Here is a 19151-nt window from a genome sequence, read left to right as displayed (position 1 = left end):
TCTATGTAAAATAATCATGTACTAAAAAAATAGTCATACATTGTGAGGGTAATACGGGGTTATAAGTCCGTACTACGGAGAAATAACCCCATACTCTATGTAAAATAACCACACTATAGAGTAATGCGTGGTTTAAGTATGCACAACGGAGTAATGCGTAGTTTAAGCATGCACTACGGAGAAATAATCTCGTACTCTATAAAATAACCGTGCACTATTGTATAATGCGAGGGCTCGCACTGTGAAAAAAAGAAAGCAGACTTAATATTTTTATTTTTCTTATTGCGGAATTTACTAGTTCAAAATAAAGATGAAATCTCAATGGTATGTGAAATAAATAATATTTAAAAGAAGAGATAGAGGAGAGAGAAGTCATCTCAATTGTAGCTAAGATGATCGGCATTTAAGAGAATAGATAAATGAAAAAGAGGAAGAATCTCAATTATAACCGAAGCGATGTGTAGTTAACTGTTATCCGATCCAGGGGCAAAATAATACTTATGAGTTATTATTAGTTACTAGAATAAAGTAAGTTATTATTTAGTTACTATACCATAATAAAGAGGTTTATTCTAGAATTAAGCTATTCCCATTCGAAAAGTAACGAGGGCTTGATGTTTTTCATTAACACCACCAAGGAAGTGAGAGATTTTACATAATTTAGATGGTCAATTTATACCAAAATAAAAAGATGAGAGTTTAGAGCATCTTAGTGTAATTATGTCTTTGAAGAAAACCTTTCTTATCCTAATCCTTTTGATCAAGTACCATATGAAAAATACTTTAGGTATGCCTTTCTACCAAAAAAGATGCGAGAGCACACCACATGATTAGTTAATGTTAACCCAAAAGTTGGACTTTTAAGAGACAAGCATGGGTGCATCAATAACAACCATAATAGCTTAATATAAAAGATCAATGCCTCTCTAATCTTCTCCCATATCACTTGCAGATAAAAATATGCTGTAACACATGGATGACAAATCTAGCAAATAAATTATAGACATGATGAGCTGCATGAGACACATGTTATGGGATGAGTCTAAATTCATGGTATCCTCCAAAGTCAAGATAATATACAGTGCGATCCATTAAGATTGGTTGGGACTATCAACCATTATCAGAAATAGACTCAAAAATAAGAGAGAATTAAGCAGAACATAAAAGTAAAGATGATGAACAAACTAAGAACTAAATATATTTATAAGTATGTTGAATACCATGCAAGAGTTTAGTTCCACGTTAGAAGATACTAACAGAAAACTCTCACCTAATAGCTTAAGCTTTTATAGTAGCTTATGTCTTTACATTCACATGCGAGAGCTTAAGCTTTCCTGCAAAGTTTAATCCAGAGCAAATAAGGAGCAATAGAGAGAATTTGTATGCATATACAGAGTTTGTGTGACAGAGAGTTCTAAAATAGGACCACATGTAACACCATCAATCATTGGAATAAAGAGAAACAAATGGATCTTATAAACCTTTTTCAGAATACTAATAACATCACTTTCTCAACATAAAAGAAAAAAAACAAATACTAATAACATCATAAAGTGGCCACATAGGAGGACTCACTACTCTCCCACAATATATATACACCTTTATAACAGTTCATCATAAGAATATATAAACATGCACATATATGAATATATAATATCAGAGACAACTGGCAATGATCATATAAATCCAGAGAAGATATAGTATATTAATATTGCAACATTAGCTGTCTGTTTCATGACTCTGAAATAGTGCTCCATAATTCTTTTTAAGTGATTATATAATCAAGTGGGCCTTCTTTAATTAGTATTGTCCTTTCTTGGCACTGTCTGAAGAATCTTTCACTAACTGAACTGCATTAGGCAAGGAACTGGATTTGTTTGGCAAGCTACCCATCAAGATATTCTTGTGACAGTATGTGAAGAATATCTTAAATTCTTATTCTGCTACATAGAACTTTGTTGCTTTTCCCATATAGAGCTTGGCCTAAGTGTGGATCTCTCTCAGGAGAGAGCAACTCCTCAAAGTTGCAGCTCTAGCTTCTGATTTCTCATAGCATAGAACTCATCTTAGAATCTCTCCCCAGGTGAGTAAAAGTTATAGATCTTCTCTTTATTCCTTTCCTGAGTAATCTTTCAGAATTTTCTCTATGTTTTGCTCTCTAATGTGCCATGAGAGCTTTTACCGAAAACTTCAGCTCATAAGCATGTACTCATGAACTGTGAAAACTGCAGCATGAGGAAGTAGGTTTCCTTAAAATTACATGGAGATCCATGGGTAATATGAAATCATTTGTCCAAGTCAACCATGTCTTATAGCTTGTTAACAGAGTTTGTTGTGGTTGATTCTACCCATGAACGTATTCTGACACCAAAGATCCCCATTTAAGATGTCTCTTACTATGTGTAATCCAAAATTATTCTCTTCGGGAACTGCTTGCTTAGACTTCTGACTATCTCCATAAATTTGCTGTCAGCAGACAAACTTGCTAATTTTTTACATCTGATTTATTGTTTTAGATCAACCAATAGTTCCTGCATCTTTCCCCAGATCATAAATGATGAGATCTTTCTATATCAAAAAATTTTAGCAAGTGAAGAGTATCATGGCACATACCAGCCAACCTGATATCTAGTATAATCTTTTGTATCAAAAATTTCTAGTTATGATGTCAAGGGAAGATGTTTGATGTAGGCATCCATTCTCCACCATAAATTGGTCTTTTAACTCATCCAGACTATACTATCATCATTGTCATTTGTTCACTATACCAGTATTGATCATATATCAATGACCTATAATCTGAATACATGATGCAGGTTAAGGGACCAAAGGAGGTAAAAGAATCTTATGGACATCAAAAATACACATAAGAAGAGGTAGATGAATGCGATCAAGTGAATATTTCCTCTATTCCAGTATACAATATAACATCGACTGCAGATCAATCTGGATTGATTTAAGAAAAAATGGAGAGATATCTAAACTACAACAAGGAATACATGAAGATGGGAATGTTAAAGCATGAAGAAACATTCCGTCAGCAGGTAAGTATCAGAGATGTTTCATCATGTCTAAGTTGCTCAAAATTCTGGTAATTTTTTGCATGCTAACTTTAGGTGCAGGAACTCCACCGTCTTTACCGCGTTCAGAGGCTACTAATGAGTGATATGTTGAATGGCAAGAGGCAGCAGGCATCTACAAACACCGAAACCAACGTTGGAACATGGAATGCAGAGAATGATACAGTTTTGAATCAACCATGTTATAATTACTCAGACAAGAGGAGGCCTCATGGGAGACTTGATCTTGAACTCCCAGCAGAAAAGTGTATTGGAAAAGATGATAGAGTAGATGAAGAGAATGAATTAAAGCTAACACTAGCAACTGGAAGCAGCATAATTCAAAAGAGGAAGCAAGAGACTTCATTTAGTTCAGAATCTGGAACAAGCTTTTCTTCATCTTCAACTGAATCAGGTGGTCTCAAGTTGCACAGCTTTGATATTAATGAGGGCATGACACAAGATGGACTAAAACATCCTCCTTGGCTCCACCAAAGTTTAAGTATGAACATGACATGATAAAGTTCTTGGATAGGAGGTATGCCAAGTTGTGCGGATCAATTTGGCACAAGTCTTTATATATAAAAGACTACAAATTAAATGTCAAATATTTAGAAAAATATTTAGCATTTCTTTAGCGACTTACAGTTTTGGAATTCTAAATCTCAGTCTCGAGAAGAAAATTAGAACTTACTTTCTCTCTCTATCTTGGGATTAGTGTTTCCAAATGCACATTCAATTGGCTAAAAAGGGGTTAAAACTTTAACAAACTTTAATGTAAAGTCTGTAGCCTAACTATCTCTCTCTCTCTTTTTTCTCCTCTTTCTCTATATGTAAGAACTTTGAAAAATATTTTAACATTACTTACAGGGGATTAAAAAGGCACCATTCACACAGAGACAGACAAAAGGAGTAAATCTTCTCTTAAAAAACAGGGCAAAAGCCCTAATACTTACAACGAGAGGAGGAAGAAAAGGAGTCAAAACATATACGGGAGTCCGAGGGGTTCTCCTGAATAGGCATTGTATCTTCTCAATTATACTTTTCCATCAGGATCAACTTATTGCTGACAAATCTGTAAATCTGACTCTAGAACAAACTTCTCATTATTATGTTCAAATATTGCAGCAATGTGTAGGCTCCAAAGGCTTCTTAGACATGAAGACCTGAACAGAGTTGCACATTCTCCCTAATAAATATAACTGGACCAAGCCCACTTCTTATCCAAAATATAAAAAAAATGTCTATTCAGGAAAAAGAAAATATTAGTGAAATTTCTGCAATCTCATGAATTGCCGCTAGTGATTCCATTAAAACAATAAAGATAAAACAAATAAGAGTAATAAAGAGTAAATCTAAGCAGTAAGAACAACTTCAATTATTTCATAGTGTTTGACATATTTTAAACTGGTTTTAGACCCCATTAGTCATCACAAATATTCTTATCAGGTTAGCTGGTTCCTTTCACTGACCAAGTGACTGGTGTTAGTCTTCAACCATAATCATAAGATATATCAACTATCAAGAATCATCACTTCCTTCTATTTATCCTCCAGACAGCTCTTTTGAGTTACCTCTAAGATCCTTAGAGTCAAAAGCAAAAGCAAGCATCATTGATAATAACAAAAAAGAAGAGGCACTAGTGCACTTATAAACTTCTAAATGGAGCTACTTTATTTGCAATCAATCAACAGGAAAGATGATGAAGATAACTGTATCAGCTTAAGTTTAAGTTTCATTATGGCCTTATATTGAAATACCTTGCCAGTCAGATATTTATTTCAAGAAAGAACATGTCGTACTCCATAAACATAAAGCAGGAATTCATCAACTGGTTCCTCATTGCTCATTTGATTTTGATAGAACTTGATAGGGTAGTCCAAACAATAAAGGTGCTTAGATTCTTGAGAATTTATAAAATGAAAAACAGATACTATTGTGACATTCTTGACCTGTAGAAAAATTCAACTTCTCCAGAAAATGAATACAAAGTCAAGTCAATGCTGCTACTTGTATTGTTAGAGGTCACTTGGTTGATAATTTGGTCACATGAAGCCATTGAGTTGTGCTCCTTCCAGCACTTGGTTTCTGTAAAGCTGCCATGTATGCGATTCAAATGGTGGGGCGATTATTCAGTCCAATGGAGTCAATCATCATCTGTGATCTTTTCCAGACTTGGTTTTGCTAAGCTTGCCATGTAGGTGATGTAAATGGTCCAAAGAAATGAGAATGAATTGCTCACTAGTGGCTGGAAGGAAAATTTGTCTTAACCAATAGTAATAAGTGTTAAAATTGATAAAGGCAGATCACTCGATATTGAAAAGAACATCAGATTTTACCTGTAGACGGATGGGAATAAATTTGAAAGTGACAAAGTCACACACAGGCCAGTACATAAGCCCACTTTTCAGTGCCGGTATCAAATCCCTCTTCAATCTGGCAATGATTTCAGCAATTGTTTCACCTAATGTTGATACCAAATAAGAAACTAATGCGTGCAAAAAAAGAAAAAGCAATATATATATATATATATTGCTGACATATTAAAGCGCATAATTGCCATTTGGAAAAGCCAATAAGAGGAGCTTATCAATGCATAAATTTTGTTCAACCTAGAAAAATCTAGGGGTTTCTATCCGGCCTCTCATTTTCTATAGTGGATAAGTAGAGGCAATAAACCAAACGTCTCCAACAATTCTCCTTTTCACAATTTTCTATATTCGGAATTTGATGGAAAAAGAACTTTTTCAACTTTATCCAAAGTAGTCATTGGATACACCTCAATTAAACATAATATTGGATACACTTAAGCACCAATAAAATCCCACCTAATTAATCTTTCTTCCCCCTTCTATATGGTGAGCAAACAGAGTGCAAAATTTCACATACATCTACTGATTCTACATAGTATAATCACTTTTTATGATAGTTCAACAAAAATTACACAACGGCTTAGCAAATGAAAGGCAAAAGAATCTGACATATTCTATGGTGCAAATTTTTCAAGACTCAATATAAAAGCATAACCCAAATCATCAATTTCATAAATGCACTAAAAAGATGCAACTTGTTGAGTCCACATATTTTCTTATGAAATCCTATATCACTAAAAACCAAACCAATTGTTCACCAGCACTTCCATGTATTGGCTATTTGTTGCTAAATACCAACGAGTGTACTCATGTAGTCAGTGAAGAACATAGAACAACTAGACCATTGTTTTCCCTTACGTTCTTCTTTGCATGGTAACGTTATTTGCAATAACAGTGATTAGCTCAAAAGCTACATAACTTTTATGAGCAAAATCAAAGATTCTACAAAATTGAAAGACTTGAATGTAAATAGGTAATATAGCAAGTTCCAGAAAACCCAAAATTTTAGATGCAATTCTGTGTAGAAATAGCACACTCAACTGTTAGGCCATTAGCTTGTTTTCCTCTGTTAGGGAAAATAACGGGAAGAGGGGGCTGAATGTTTAGCATGTTCATTTTCTCTACTGAAAATAGTTTTATTCATATAGATACAGCTAGCTGCCCCTAAAGACTTGTGTAAAAGCTTGTCTGTTGTAAAAGTTGTTCATGCTAAATGCAAAATTCTAATAGAGTTAACCGTGTGAAACTATCAGTATGACATTATTATTTTCTCTAATTAGTTCATGTGAAGTCTCAGTCTGCTTATGTTGCAGTGCAGGAAACAGATATTACCTTGAACTGCTGCATTTAGTGAGAAGAAAACTATGTTAATTATAGGCCCATAAACAGCTTGCCCAAGAAACATCTTCTTAAAGGTAGTGATTACATCCCGTTTTGGAAGAATTTTCGACACAAAATTAAACCATAGATGCAATGAAGGTCCTGAAATCAGCATCCCATAACCAGCCATACGCAGTGTTCTTATTAAATCAAGAGGATCATCAGGCCCAAATGTGATCATCTGATAAGAAATATACCATAGTCAGAGAGGAGAAAGTTCATGTGGAGAAACACCAGTTTTTAATATTTTCAGTTCAAAAGAAATAGGGAAGTGCGGACCATGCATCAAATTTCTATTTCTAGCTAAATGGCATTCACTGTAAGTATAACTTAGACTTAATTTGCTATTTGAGCACTTTTGCATATGCAGCATCTTCACAACAGAGAAATCACTACTCAGACTTGTTGAAATTCAGCTTAGATACTGAAAGTCATACCAGTATGTAATTTCCTGATCTATATATAGTCCATTTGATAGTCAGCAGATCCAGATTTAGTACAAATCTGTACCAGATATTGGACCAGGTCAAATAGAAACAAACTCAACTAATTTAATGTGCAAAGTTTCTATCTTTGCAATATACATGTACAACTACATCAAATTATACTATCTGATAAAATTCATAAGAATGAAGAAATGTAGTAGAATAAAACTGAAAGATATCCCTGTAGAAAGAAGCCAAAAGTAAGACAAACATAAAAGAAACTCTAAGGGATATAATTAGTAAACAAAAAAATATACATGAAAAGATATTATAGCCTTGAACAAGAATATTATATACATGCATACATATATATATATATATATATATATATATATATATATATATATATGAACTCTCTAGAAAGATAGATAGGCACATGTGCTTATGTCTTTGTATTGTCTATGTCCCAAAAACATCAGAGCTTCAAAAATCCATTTATAATTGGATATTGTGATTACAGACCACCTCCAATCCATTTAATAAACAAATAGAACTTCTTTTTTTAATCCATCAGATGATTTATTATTGATAATCCAGATCCTACTACACCCACAGCAGTAAAATATTTCACATTCTGACAAGAACAACTCCGAAGAAGATCAAGCATTGTCTGATTCCACTACAATTACAAATGCATCTGGCATATAACTAAGAAGAAATCCTCTAGAAATACCAACCTAATGAAGTTGACTTGGTTCTATGATATCGAGTCTTGCAATCTAAAATACCAACCTCCAATCCTCCCAAAGAAATCCTCAAATTGCTCAGATAAAGATAATCGAAAGTATAATCAACATTGATGGAAAATAAAACAGGTGTACATTCATTATTTTTCTGCATTAATTCAGCATAACTATTTGTTGGCCATCTATGATCCAGCTTGATCCAGGACAAAATAATATTCTTATACAAGTCAATAGCATCGAATTGGCAATTCAGATTTCTCTTTCTAGGTATATAAAAGGGTCAGATTTGGTCCAAGCAAGATACAAACATGAGTCCAATAAGACAAACAATTTCGAATTCACTTTCTGGCGCTAATAACAATGGCGTACCCTACATGATGGATACAACCTTATCCCAGCCTCAGCATTCGTAAGCTACATGGAGAATATATAAAATAAGATGGTGATATACGGTTTACGGAATGCAATAGATGAAGTATCAACAAACAAACGCGGCGTAATCCATACCTATTCAATTAAACCCTAACACAAGTAGCAGACTCAGAAACCACCGTTCCAATTGCCTAGGAAGTCCAATTCCCCGATAAAAATCCAACATTTACAAGAAAGACGGGATTTATAACAATAGAACGAACCTGGCACGAGACATCTGCAGCCGTAAAGATGGCCCCGGCGGTGAGGCTCTTGGTGAGCACGGGCCGCGATTCGATCATGCGGAGGTACCACCCGACGAGCCCATTCCTGGTACTAGAAGTAGTAGTAGTAGAAGAAGAAGAAGAAGAAGAAGAACAAATCGAAGAGGAGTAAATGGATGAGGAGGAGGGGTTCTTGGACTTTGAGGAGAGGAGATGGGATCGGATGTAGGTTTCTTGGTACGGCGGGAAGGGATTGGAAAGGCGAGCGCGAAGGGAATGGTGGAGGAGGAGAGCTCGCGCTCTCTCGCCGCCGCCCCTCATGGCTCGTCTTAATTCTCTGTTCTTTCTTTGCTTCTCTCCCTCTATCTACGCTCTATGAGGACGTGAAGTGGAGGGGAATATCGGTTTGGATATTGGATTCGGATCGTTCTCACGTAGATCCGGAATTGATGTCCTTTCTTATACTTAGAAAATATAAATCATGGCTCAATTTATCTCTATATTGTTATATATTCATCTAAATATATGTTCATGTATCATTATAGCATATAATATTATGAAAAATACTATGCATTTTATTATAAGAGTATTTATATTTTTATCAAGCATCCTGCCGATCAAGATGGGGACCCTTTTATATTTTCAACGTGCAAATAGGGGACTTTTGAGGGGCATAAACGCAAAAGATCCAGTAAAAACCCACATAGAAACCCTAAACCCGTATCCGTTCGGATTCGGGCGGGTTGAGTGCGCATCCAAACTCTCTCTTGCTATTCCCCTGGGAATTGGGTTTAGTGGTGGAGTCGGCCTCACCTCTCCTCCTCTTCCTCTCCTGGAACTTCTTCCCCTTCTCTCTCACAACCAGGTAAAGATTTCTCCTGGAACTTCTCGTAATCTTTGATCTCTTCGCGTCAGCTTGGTGGTGTTAGTGGTTGCTTATGTCGCCCACCATTGCCATCGTATGTTCTCCACTTCGTCCTTCGATTTCAGTTCTTTTCTTTTTATGTTCCATCTATCTGAAGGGGGTGAAAAAAGTGTTTCTTTTCCTAAATCGACAAGTTTTACGGAATCTTTTGAATTGTTATCGATGCGGAAAATGTGAGATAAATTGGAGAACAGTGTTTGCTTTGCTGGTCAAGTTACTACTTTGTGGTAGAAGCAATTGGTTTAGTAGTTCCAATTTATTTGCATTTCATCTCTGTTGCAAAGTTGTTTAAATTCTTTTCTGTTGTGCAGAGTCGATTTTATTTACCTTCTTCCATTGTATGTTTTGACCCTTGGGATGGCATTGAGAGGTGTTTGGCAACTTCAAAAGCTGGTAGTAAGCTATTGTGACTGGGGAGGAAGCAGCAGGGGAATCAGGTATATCTTCTATACTTTCTAAGTAAACGGACTTACAAATCATGAATGTCTATCCATCCAGGAAGAATTGCTTCTTAAAATTTATATATAATCTTAATTTTTGAAGGGCAATCAAATTTTTATGTGTTTGAGCTGTACTTTCATTATAAATAAGTTGGTATACATGTCAAAACAGCTGATTAAACATCCATGTACTTGTCAGATTTTAATGAATGGTATCATTAATTGAATCACACACTCAGCTGCGGAGGTGATATGTAGAAGGCATAGTAAAAGGCGTTGCTGGAGGTTACAGTAGTCACCTTAGTATTTTTCTGACATTGTTCCCATTATCATTATCTCACGAGAACTAACTGAAAATCCTATTTTTAAAAAAACAATTGTCTTTTGGGATTTTGTAAATATTCACCTACATTTTACTTTCTGGAGGAAAGAAAACTCCTCCTTTGGATTCATTCAATGATCAAATCAATTTTTTGGGTTATTTGCAAAAAGATCCATCCATTCTGTCCATACGGATGGTCTATATATTCAATTATTTTTTACTTTATACTCTCCCATTTTCCCAGTTTACAAATTTAACCACTTGAAAGGGAATTAATTGAGCTATGCTTAATGGTTTCTTCATCCTCAACTCTCGTCTCTCATCTCAAGTCATCATATGTTGTGAGGTATGGTTACTTGGCTTTTATACACTAACACTGGCTCTTAGTAGCCAAGATTTTGAATGGGATGTCTAAAGATAATATAGCTCTTATGACTCACTGAATGAAGTGCCAAAGTTAAAATTGTCCTAGTCTAGGTAACCAGATTTAATAATTAACCTGTAGTTATCTTCCTTACCTATACCTGATTACTGCATGTAGTTTAGCAGGTCTGACTTATAAATGTCATCCTTTTGCTCTTCACTCAATTGAGGATGTTTACATTGTTGGATCTACTTCTCTCTCTCTCTCTCTTGCAAACTAAAGTAAATAGTACTATTGTGTTAGTGTAAGATTGAACGCGAAGAGTCATGAACCGTGGTGATTTTCTTTAGATTACGCCAATTTCACTACGACAGTATATGTTAGTAACATAAATATCATTCTGATTGTTCTAAGGATGATCCATTATTCAGGCTTCAGAAAAAAAAAATATATGGGCCACAAATTACAACAACGGTGTGTGATGTTGAATCAAGTAAACCTTATTCTGCAACTTGTTGATCACATGGTGGTAAAAATATTGATTTGCTTATTCTTATGATTCTCCATTAACTATGACAATGAACTTCAGAACTGTGAAACACACTAACAATAGATCAATGATCTTACAAAGTTCTTGTCTAATTTCACCAATTTATAGACACTACAATAGCTTGTATGCAGTGCATGCTGTAGTAAGCAGTTAAGTGATGTTTGTGGCTTCATGCTTCTTATTGTGTATGACTTGCTATAAACTATATAAGGGTTATGGCTAATATCTTGTATAAAAAATGAACATTCTATAGATACTTAGATGCTTACAGCTTATATAACAGGGCTTTCATGGAAACTCATGTACCAGCATATAAGGCAAAGAATCTACAGCTAGAGGTTGTTGCAGAACTCATTCGGGGTCAGCATCCTCACTTAAAGGGCTTTTACAGTAAGATCTCTTTCTTTGTTCCTTTCATATATTATAGGGTTATAGCTTGGAAAGCTTATCATTTAAGCACTTGTTTTCTTGCAAAACCTTTAATGACTTAAGAAGGCTGCGGTTCTTGTTTAAGAATCCTCCACTAGCTGCTTAGTAGTTGTTACTAATCAGTGTCAAGTCGAATTTCACAACTCAGGACATTTTTGAAGGTGAATATGACTTAGTTTTTCAATTACTATCTGACTAATTTACTGGGTGGATATTGACTGCAGACAGCAAATTTTGGAAACCTTGGTTTATGAAGGAAATAAGACAAGCAAAATTGCTGGTAGATTGTTCTCATGCTAAACAAATTTTTTATCACGTTCATATATTGGCTGCTTTGAGATAACTCCATTAATTTGTAATCTTACAAATGTTGAGCTTGTGAAATTGATATTCTTCACCCATAAAAATAGAAGACCAGAAAATATTTCTATCTGTTGAATTGTTTTTTGTGCTTTCCATTCTGTTTCAGCCTTTCAGGCTTTGCATGTCAATATTTTGTCGTTCAGTTAGCTAATATGAACTTTTAATTCTTTGTTGCTTGCAATAAAGGGAATGGAAGCATTATCACTTCTATTATTGTTTGATCAAGATGAGATTTTTTTTCTCAATTGCAGAAAATCATAACGAGCGGGTGGTCTGCGTGAAGAACTTAACACCAGAAGACATACTTTTGCATGCAACCAGGCTAAGCAATGCTCTGGGAAGGAAGGTAGTGAAGCTGAGGACAAGGCATGTCACTAAACACCCTCGTGCCCAAGGGACATGGACAACTGCACTCAAGTTCTGAATGTGCTGTCAGATATCCATTCCGACAAACTGTTCACTGAAACAGAAGCACAAGGTTCCCGCAGACACTTCTTTTTCAAGCCTTAGCCTCATCTGCTGTACTCTAACCATTGCAGCAGCTAACTGAACCTCCTCAGGTGCTCACCTCATGATACTTTGCTATCTTCAACCTGCTTTGCGGAATCGGCTGGCTGACCTTTCTGAGCTATTCTTTGGTGCTTTGGGCTCACGGTTATGCGATTGTAATGAACTTATTGGTTAACTGTAACAAGCTTTGGGGAGCTTAAATGATGACAGAATGCAAGATTTGGAATCCTCTTACCCAAATCTAGTTGGATTGTTATTATCGCGCATATGTTGAGGCAAACAGCAAGCTTATTTTGCTTTCATCTTTGATTAAAGCTCTGGTGTTGGGAGAGCTATGAAAACAATCGAACCCCAAATTTTGGGCCTGCTTATATTTTTTTTTTATTTCTTGAGTTTAACCCAGCTTGAGTGGAATTGAAGCTGATTGCTAATATTCCGAAACATGAAACATCTCTGCAGGGTGTTGTGTGAGATGATCATGTGGAAATAATATTCTCTCTTACTTTACCAGCTAAAGAAAAGGAAACTGGGTGACTCAACATTCAACTCTCATGTCTTCGAATCTTATGCACAAATACTCTAAAAGACAAAAGAAAAAGGGAAAAATCCAACCAACTTGGTTGGCAATCCAATTAAATCAATAACCTCTTCTTTGCACTCTAAGCCAAAAAACATAACTATTATAAAAGATCTTACCACAGACCAAAAGAACCGACTCAAGTACAATTCCACATACACTAACTTGTGATAGGCTTTGTCAGAGAATAAGATAGTGATTAGTGGCAGGGGTGTAATCGAGCCAAACATTGCTCCACTTGGCTTGAGATTAGTTTAAGCCAAGGCTAAAGATCAAGCTTGAATTTATTAATTTCAATTCCCAGCCTATATTCAAACTGTTTAATAAGCAAATCCAAGCCTATTTCAAATAATTATTAAATTGAATGTTACTTATTATTATTATTATTATATATATATATATAGTTATTTACTAGAGCAATGATTCCATACTAACCAATTAGTTATTGAAAATAAGTTTCATCCTCTGATAAATTAAATTAAAGGGTTACATATGTGACTTGATTAATTGATAAAAAAAATAGAATTTAAGTATTTTCTTATTATTTATTCTTATAATTGTTTCCTTAATAATAATAGGACCGTCAACTTCTACCAATTTATTATTATTTTATTTTTTATAAAAAATGGATAGCTAAGAGAGAAATAAAATATTACTAATTTATCCTTATAATTTAGAAAAGTGACCGGTACTTCCGGTTAATTTTATTGGTATCATTTAATTTCAACCGTTCAATTAGGAGAAAGAAATTAATAGTTCTTATCGAATTATTTAGCTATTTACTAAGCTTTCGAGCCGAGCTCGAGCCAGCTAGATTAGTTTGACCGCCCTAGAAATTAGAGTGATACGATGAGAATAATATCCGCGAGTGCTATCCATTCCTAACAGGCTGACAAATCCAAGATGAGAGAGCTTGACATTATTTGGATGCCTTCCATCGATGGAAGTTGTCACCCTCGTTTACTATGAGGGAAAGGAAAAAAGCAATCCAAATGCTGCTTTAAGTGTGCACCGTAGGTGTAGAGATTGTTACTGGGAACGAGGTTTCAGAGCATCTATGCTCATTTCAACAAGAGAATTTGATTCCCTGCCATCTCTTCCTACTGAAATAGATGCCTGGGATGTTAAAATTATACTCTAATCCAGCTTATGGTTCCAATTACTAAATGATTTCTTTAGTGTGATAAGGTGTCAGAGGGGCAATGTTGGTCTTCTATCTACTAATTTAAGCTTTTCGGTTAACTGGTTATCTAGCATAATCGCTAGCAGCGATGCATTAAGCATCGAGGCTTTAAATTCAAATCTCACAAATTCTCTTTATAACCTTTACTTACATTTGTTAAGGTACATTGTTAATGCATTACTAAACTAATTTAAGATTTTGGATTAACTTGTAATCTAACAAGTGAATCTTAGAGCTGGCTCATGCTATATATTAGGGGTTGGCCAGGACATAACAATCCTATTCCTACCTGACGCAAGAACAACTACAAGTTGATACATCTCAAGGCTACAATCAAAGTGCTTTTTGGACTTCAATAATGAATAGAAGAGTGCTGGGGAAATCAACTACACTGTTGGGGTATATATATTAATCATCTTATGTCTTCTTCTCCTTCCAATAAACTTTAGTCTGCATAATTGTTATAACTTCGCATCTCTATGTCTCCATGAATACTGCACAGAGGAGGGAGAAAGAAGCAGAGCTTGAACCACAGTTACCAAGAGTTCATCCATGGCAAGGATCAAATTGATGAAGTGAAGAGGAGCCATGGGAGAGTGGCAAACTCCACTCCATGGGTACCTCATCCAAGGACAGGGATCTACTACCCCAAGGGCCATGAATGGGTGATGGAAGATGTACCAATTGGTGCTTCCTCTTTTCCACAAGCCTACTGGCTTAGAAACTCTGAAGTGGTGGAGAAGCCAAGCTCAAATGTCTCACATAGTGATGTCTTTGATCACCCATTCCTCAATAACTAAGTCTATATTATATAAATATATATATATATATATATACATACATATAGTGCAGTAGCTAGAGCCTTTGTATAAGGACATAAAGTGGGTTCACCATGAGATAAATAAATAAGCAGAGAGAAGTTTGTGAAAGTTTATTGAGTCTATTTCTAGGTTGCATTAATTTGTTTCACTTCAAAAGGTCCCCAGGTGATCTCCAAAATCTTCCATGGTGCATAAAGATGGATTCTTCTTACCTTTGTAGTTATCATTAAAGGTTTGCAATCATGGGAACTAGGTGCATGCCATCATCAAGGCAGTGGTTTTCTCATTCAGGCACTCTATAGGAGGAAGCTAATTAAAGGCCAAAGCCTACAGTCTAAAGCCTCATATATATGTAAGTCACTCTTTTCTTTTCCTCTCTTCTCTCTCTTTTGATTTATAGTCATTCTTAAGCTGCTTGCGATCGCATAGATAGATGTGATGCGTAAGATGAAGCGTATTTAGGTCTTATATTCGAGAGAGGGTTGATGTAGGTTATAGAGTATGATCGTGATATGGCACAGATGATGGAGCTCGTTAACCTGCTTTCTTTAGTTCATACTTTTGATCAACTGGAACTTAACACTGCTTTCAATGTGTAAAGCTTGATTCCCTCACACAAACAAAGGGAGATAACTGAAGAGCAGCTAGACAAGAAGTAAAACCCTAATTGGCATGATTCTCATGCACTAGAAAAGATGAGACAAACCTCCTTTGCATGAGGGGTGCCATTTTCTTTCATTTCATTAAACAACTCAAAATCTTTTTCCCAGACTCACATTACCTCCCACTGAGTAAATGGTAAAAGAAATGACTACTAACTAGTTACTGGTCATCAATGAGATTGACTGCCCTGAATACAGGAATAACAGAGATAAATAAACAATGGCTGTAACCTGAGTGAAAATAAAAATAAAAATACAATGATGCTTCAGACTCCCATGCCTCTTAGCTGTAACAATGATGTTTCACATGCCCCTGGTCCAACCTAATTGCAGGAGGAGGGGAAGAGGACTTGGGCTGGTACTTTGGTCAATAAAGGTAAAAATATAAGGCCCTGCACAGATGCCAACACTTCCCCCCCTCTCTCCCTCCTTCCTACACTCTCTCAGCTTCTGGTCCCCCACCTCCAGGAAGATGCTACAATGTCACCCAAAAGACCAAAAAGAAAAACAAAGAGAAACTATTGATCAAATTGATGCAAAGATTTTGAAAGATAGCAAACACAAGGGTGGAGTTCTTCTAGCATTTATAATAGGGAAGTATAACATAGGAAAATAAGACAAGGAGAGAAGAAAGCACTCTCCTTTATACACCCCTAAAACCAACCAATCCATCTACCAGTATCTCATCTTCTTCTCTGCTTTCAGAGTATGACAAGGGGCTCTGTCCCCCCCTCTCTACTAACAACCTACATTACATACTGAGAGTAGTCAGTTAATTAGATTGACAGACTTGTATGAACAAGTTACCATTGCGGCAATTTATCAAACATTTAGACTTCAACCCTCCATATGATCTTATTACTGTCGGCGGAATCCTGTGGCTTCTCCACCGCCGCAACCCTCGCCCGGTGGATCGCCCCGGCCTTCGCCCGGTCGCCGTGAGGCAGCTCGGAGGTCTCGCTGATCGACCCGCACCTTATGTCGGCGGGAGGGATGAAGCAATCCATGGATAGGCCAGGGACGTTGAAGGCCACCTCCTCGATGGTCCAGGCCTCCTCCATCCGCGTCTTGGTGTGGCTCATGGCCATTTCCCCGAACCGGAAGAGGGTCACCACGGAGCGGCCGGCGTGGGCGATCATGACCCCTTCGACCGGGCGGTAATCGTCGAGGAAGGAGTTGATGGTGGTCTCCCAGTAGACGGCGTCGCCCCCGGCGTTGGATTGGATGCGGGTGAGGTGGGAGTCCTCGATGTGGACGAGCAGCCCCGTGCGCTGGCTGAAGTAGCCGAAGAGCACGTGGCGGATGATCTCGGCGGGGCCCTCGCTGCGAGATTTGAGCGTTTGGGGGTCGGCGGAGAGCTTGAGGATGAAGCAATCCTCGCCATTGACCTTCTTCTCCCCGATGCAGCGCGCGTTGGCGAACATGCTTGCGGTGGTCAATGGATCGAGACCCTGGACGAATAGTTGGAAAAAGTTGGTCAAATCTAACGGCAGTTCTCAAGCAATCCAATGGTATTAGTAACGGCGGAAGGATTTGGGATATACCTGGAGAGCGCGGCGGAGGGGTCGAACGGGGCCCTTGGCGGCGTGAGTGCCGAGCCAGGGGGTGTGGCGCCACACGAGCTTGCCGTTGGAGCCGGCGTGGACCTTGCTGCCGCCGACGGCGAGCTCGACGTACCACTTGTCGGGGGCCATCTGCCAGAGGACGAAGCCGCCGGACTCGACGGAGCGGGAGGAGCCGCGGTTCTTGACGACCTTCGTCGCCGTCTCGAACTCGGAGGCCACCATCCTCACCTTGCCCATGGCGTAGGCGTTGCGGATCGAGCTCTGCAACTTAAGGCCACCCGAAGCCGCCGTGTACTGCTGCAGGATGTACTGCGCCGACGAGGTCTCCTACCAACATTTAACCAAAGATCTTGAGAAAAGAATGGCTGGATCGTACGCAGTTCAAATACCGAAATATCAATGTGCACAACGAATGAATGCATCAAAATCGAAACTTGCATCTAAATCATAGCCAGGTCCAGTTGAATCATGGGGTAATGTACGTAGAGAAACATCCAATGTGGAACACAAAATGCATAAAAATCACATCTTTAACAATCAGAGAAACATCGAGAGGGGTAAAATAATACATCAAAATCGCATCTTGAACGAACCAACAAAAGATCTTGACGACAAAGGAGCTTAAAAAAAAGGAGAAATGGATCTCACAATGGGGGTATCCTTGATGCTTAGATGAGGAAGTGGATCCCCGTGGCACACGTGAATGGGGGCCAGGGGAGCCCCCATGACCCCAAGCAAGAGGCGGAGATCGGAGCGGCGGCAAGACGACGAGGCGCCGCCGTCGCCAGCACCGGACACGGACGGCGCGCGTGAGAGCTGCCCACGGACCCAGTGGCCCCATCCTTCCTTCCGGCCGTCCCCGGCGACCCATCGGCCGTCCCCTCCGGCGTCCGGGTCGGGCCCCTCCATGAGCGGCGCCAACGCTTCCCCAAGAGGACGAAGGCTCCCGGATCTCGAGATCAACGCCTCCTGGATGTTGGCTAGAGACTGGTTCCTACCATGGCTACCCTTCCGCCGCCGCGGGAGGCGGAAAGACTCGTTCTTTGCCGGGCTCTTCGCCCTCGACCTCGCCGGAGACAACCCTCTTATGACCTCCTCCTTTAACGCCGAGAAGAACCCCTGCTTCTTCTCCATACCCAAGTGAGCAAGACCACGCAGCTCTAATGGCAACTGAGGACAGTAGAGACGAAGAATGGCAACTCCTTCAAAGCTTAGAAAAGCTCACGGAGTGGTCTGATATGAACTTTACTCAAATGGGCTTAGATGGAATTTTCTTAGTAGCTCCGCAGACAGGGGGAATGCAGGGGAGGGACTAATTTGTAATTTTTTCTTCTCTAGGGTGGTTGGATAGAAGAATGGAAGATAGGAGAGAGAGAGAGAGAGAGAGAGAGAGAGAGAGAGAGAGAGAGAGAGAGAGAGAGATCTCAGAGACCAAAACTGAGCACTGGGTGTGTGTGTGTGTGAGGGGATGGTGGGAAGTGGGAACACAAAAAAGAACAAAGGAAAAGGTAGCAAAGGAGACCGTTTTAGAGAGATGTTGTTGGGATGGGGATATTAATAATTTATTACTAAAGCGAGGGTGTTAATGAGAAAAAAGTAATAGAGAATGGAACAGATTAGATACGACAAGCGCCTCTCCCGGAGAATTTTTTTTCTTTTTCTTTTTTTTTTTTTCCTCCTTTTCCTTTTCTCCCCCTTCTTATAAGAGGCAGCGCGGAGTTGCGTACTAACACCTCCCAGTGGAGCTAACCCATCTTCACCACGTAACGGAGCAGGAGATTCCTACTTTGTACTCCCACTGTGCTCGGCTGTGATCTTACCTG

At 38.2% G+C, this 19151-nt stretch overlaps 4 protein-coding genes across 11 annotated transcripts; 2 read left to right on the top strand and 2 right to left on the bottom strand.

The window, feature by feature from the left end:
• The first annotated feature begins 1867 nt into the window (after positions 1 to 1867).
• Positions 1868 to 4056, top strand: LOC140774746 (uncharacterized). Of its 3 annotated transcripts, XM_073117845.1 has the most exons (4): positions 1868 to 2083; positions 2817 to 3044; positions 3117 to 3597; positions 3930 to 4056. In XM_073117845.1, the coding sequence occupies exons 2-3, from the start codon at positions 2967 to 2969 to the stop codon at positions 3576 to 3578; spliced, it is 540 nt and encodes a 179-aa protein (XP_072973946.1). In that variant the 5' UTR covers positions 1868 to 2083; positions 2817 to 2966; the 3' UTR covers positions 3579 to 3597; positions 3930 to 4056. The 3 variants fall into 3 exon arrangements, with proteins under 3 accessions (XP_072973946.1, XP_072973947.1, XP_072973945.1); XM_073117846.1 differs by lacking the exon at positions 3930 to 4056 and having other exon boundaries at positions 3123 to 3860; XM_073117844.1 differs by lacking the exon at positions 3930 to 4056 and having other exon boundaries at positions 3117 to 3860.
• Positions 4057 to 4873: 817 nt separating this feature from the next.
• On the bottom strand, positions 4874 to 8974 carry LOC140774745 (uncharacterized). 3 transcript variants are annotated; one of them, XM_073117843.1, is made up of 5 exons: positions 8618 to 8746; positions 7249 to 7315; positions 6764 to 6992; positions 5399 to 5523; positions 4874 to 5307 (listed from the first exon to the last, which is right to left on the bottom strand). In XM_073117843.1, exons 1-5 carry the CDS (start codon positions 8629 to 8631, stop codon positions 5206 to 5208), a joined length of 537 nt encoding a protein of 178 aa, XP_072973944.1. In that variant the 5' UTR covers positions 8632 to 8746; the 3' UTR covers positions 4874 to 5205. The 3 variants fall into 3 exon arrangements, with proteins under 3 accessions (XP_072973944.1, XP_072973943.1, XP_072973941.1); XM_073117842.1 differs by lacking the exon at positions 7249 to 7315 and having other exon boundaries at positions 4882 to 5324; positions 8618 to 8974; XM_073117840.1 differs by lacking the exon at positions 7249 to 7315 and having other exon boundaries at positions 4891 to 5307; positions 8618 to 8974.
• Positions 8975 to 9377: 403 nt separating this feature from the next.
• On the top strand, positions 9378 to 13010 carry LOC140774204 (large ribosomal subunit protein mL43-like). Of its 4 annotated transcripts, XR_012106567.1 has the most exons (5): positions 9412 to 9576; positions 9854 to 9979; positions 11490 to 11608; positions 12262 to 12488; positions 12571 to 13010. XR_012106567.1 is itself a non-coding variant. In XM_073117101.1 (4 exons), the coding sequence occupies exons 2-4, from the start codon at positions 9900 to 9902 to the stop codon at positions 12432 to 12434; spliced, it is 372 nt and encodes a 123-aa protein (XP_072973202.1). In that variant the 5' UTR covers positions 9378 to 9482; positions 9854 to 9899; the 3' UTR covers positions 12435 to 13010. The 4 variants fall into 4 exon arrangements, 3 of the variants coding, with proteins under 3 accessions (XP_072973202.1, XP_072973201.1, XP_072973203.1); XM_073117101.1 differs by having other exon boundaries at positions 9378 to 9482; positions 12262 to 13010; XM_073117100.1 differs by having other exon boundaries at positions 9413 to 9576; positions 12262 to 13010.
• Positions 13011 to 16315: 3305 nt separating this feature from the next.
• On the bottom strand, positions 16316 to 18872 carry LOC140775076 (uncharacterized). Its single transcript, XM_073118325.1, has 3 exons — positions 17977 to 18872; positions 17308 to 17655; positions 16316 to 17214 (listed from the first exon to the last, which is right to left on the bottom strand). The coding sequence occupies exons 1-3, from the start codon at positions 18460 to 18462 to the stop codon at positions 16594 to 16596; spliced, it is 1455 nt and encodes a 484-aa protein (XP_072974426.1). The 5' UTR covers positions 18463 to 18872; the 3' UTR covers positions 16316 to 16593.
• Positions 18873 to 19151: the final 279 nt, after the last annotated feature.

Source organism: Typha angustifolia, chromosome 13, assembly GCF_048772165.1.
Source record: "Typha angustifolia cultivar Huaian chromosome 13, ASM4877216v1, whole genome shotgun sequence".
Classification (NCBI taxonomy): domain Eukaryota; kingdom Viridiplantae; phylum Streptophyta; class Magnoliopsida; order Poales; family Typhaceae; genus Typha; species Typha angustifolia.
Note: the sequence above shows the minus strand (reverse complement) of the source record. Positions and strands in the feature narration are given on the sequence as shown.

Excerpts from the sequence above, each read along its gene's own strand:
- LOC140774746 (XM_073117845.1), top strand. The coding sequence starts at position 2,967 with ATGGAGAGATATCTAAACTACAACAAGGAATACATGAAGATGGGAATG. Across the intron at positions 3,045-3,116 it reads AAGAAACATTCCGTCAGCAG|GTGCAGGAACTCCACCGTCT; the intron begins GTAAGTATCAGA and ends TGCTAACTTTAG.
- LOC140774745 (XM_073117840.1), bottom strand. The coding sequence starts at position 8,938 with ATGAGGGGCGGCGGCGAGAGAGCGCGAGCTCTCCTCCTCCACCATTCC. Across the intron at positions 6,993-8,617 it reads CTGCAGATGTCTCGTGCCAG|ATGATCACATTTGGGCCTGA; the intron begins GTTCGTTCTATT and ends ATTTCTTATCAG. Across the intron at positions 5,524-6,763 it reads ACTAAATGCAGCAGTTCAAG|GTGAAACAATTGCTGAAATC; the intron begins GTAATATCTGTT and ends TATCAACATTAG.
- LOC140774204 (XM_073117101.1), top strand. The coding sequence starts at position 9,900 with ATGGCATTGAGAGGTGTTTGGCAACTTCAAAAGCTGGTAGTAAGCTAT. Across the intron at positions 9,980-11,489 it reads GGAAGCAGCAGGGGAATCAG|CTTATATAACAGGGCTTTCA; the intron begins GTATATCTTCTA and ends AGATGCTTACAG. Across the intron at positions 11,609-12,261 it reads TCACTTAAAGGGCTTTTACA|AAAATCATAACGAGCGGGTG; the intron begins GTAAGATCTCTT and ends TCTCAATTGCAG.
- LOC140775076 (XM_073118325.1), bottom strand. The coding sequence starts at position 18,462 with ATGGAGAAGAAGCAGGGGTTCTTCTCGGCGTTAAAGGAGGAGGTCATA. Across the intron at positions 17,656-17,976 it reads GCATCAAGGATACCCCCATT|GAGACCTCGTCGGCGCAGTA; the intron begins GTGAGATCCATT and ends AAATGTTGGTAG. Across the intron at positions 17,215-17,307 it reads CCCTCCGCCGCGCTCTCCAG|GGTCTCGATCCATTGACCAC; the intron begins GTATATCCCAAA and ends CTATTCGTCCAG.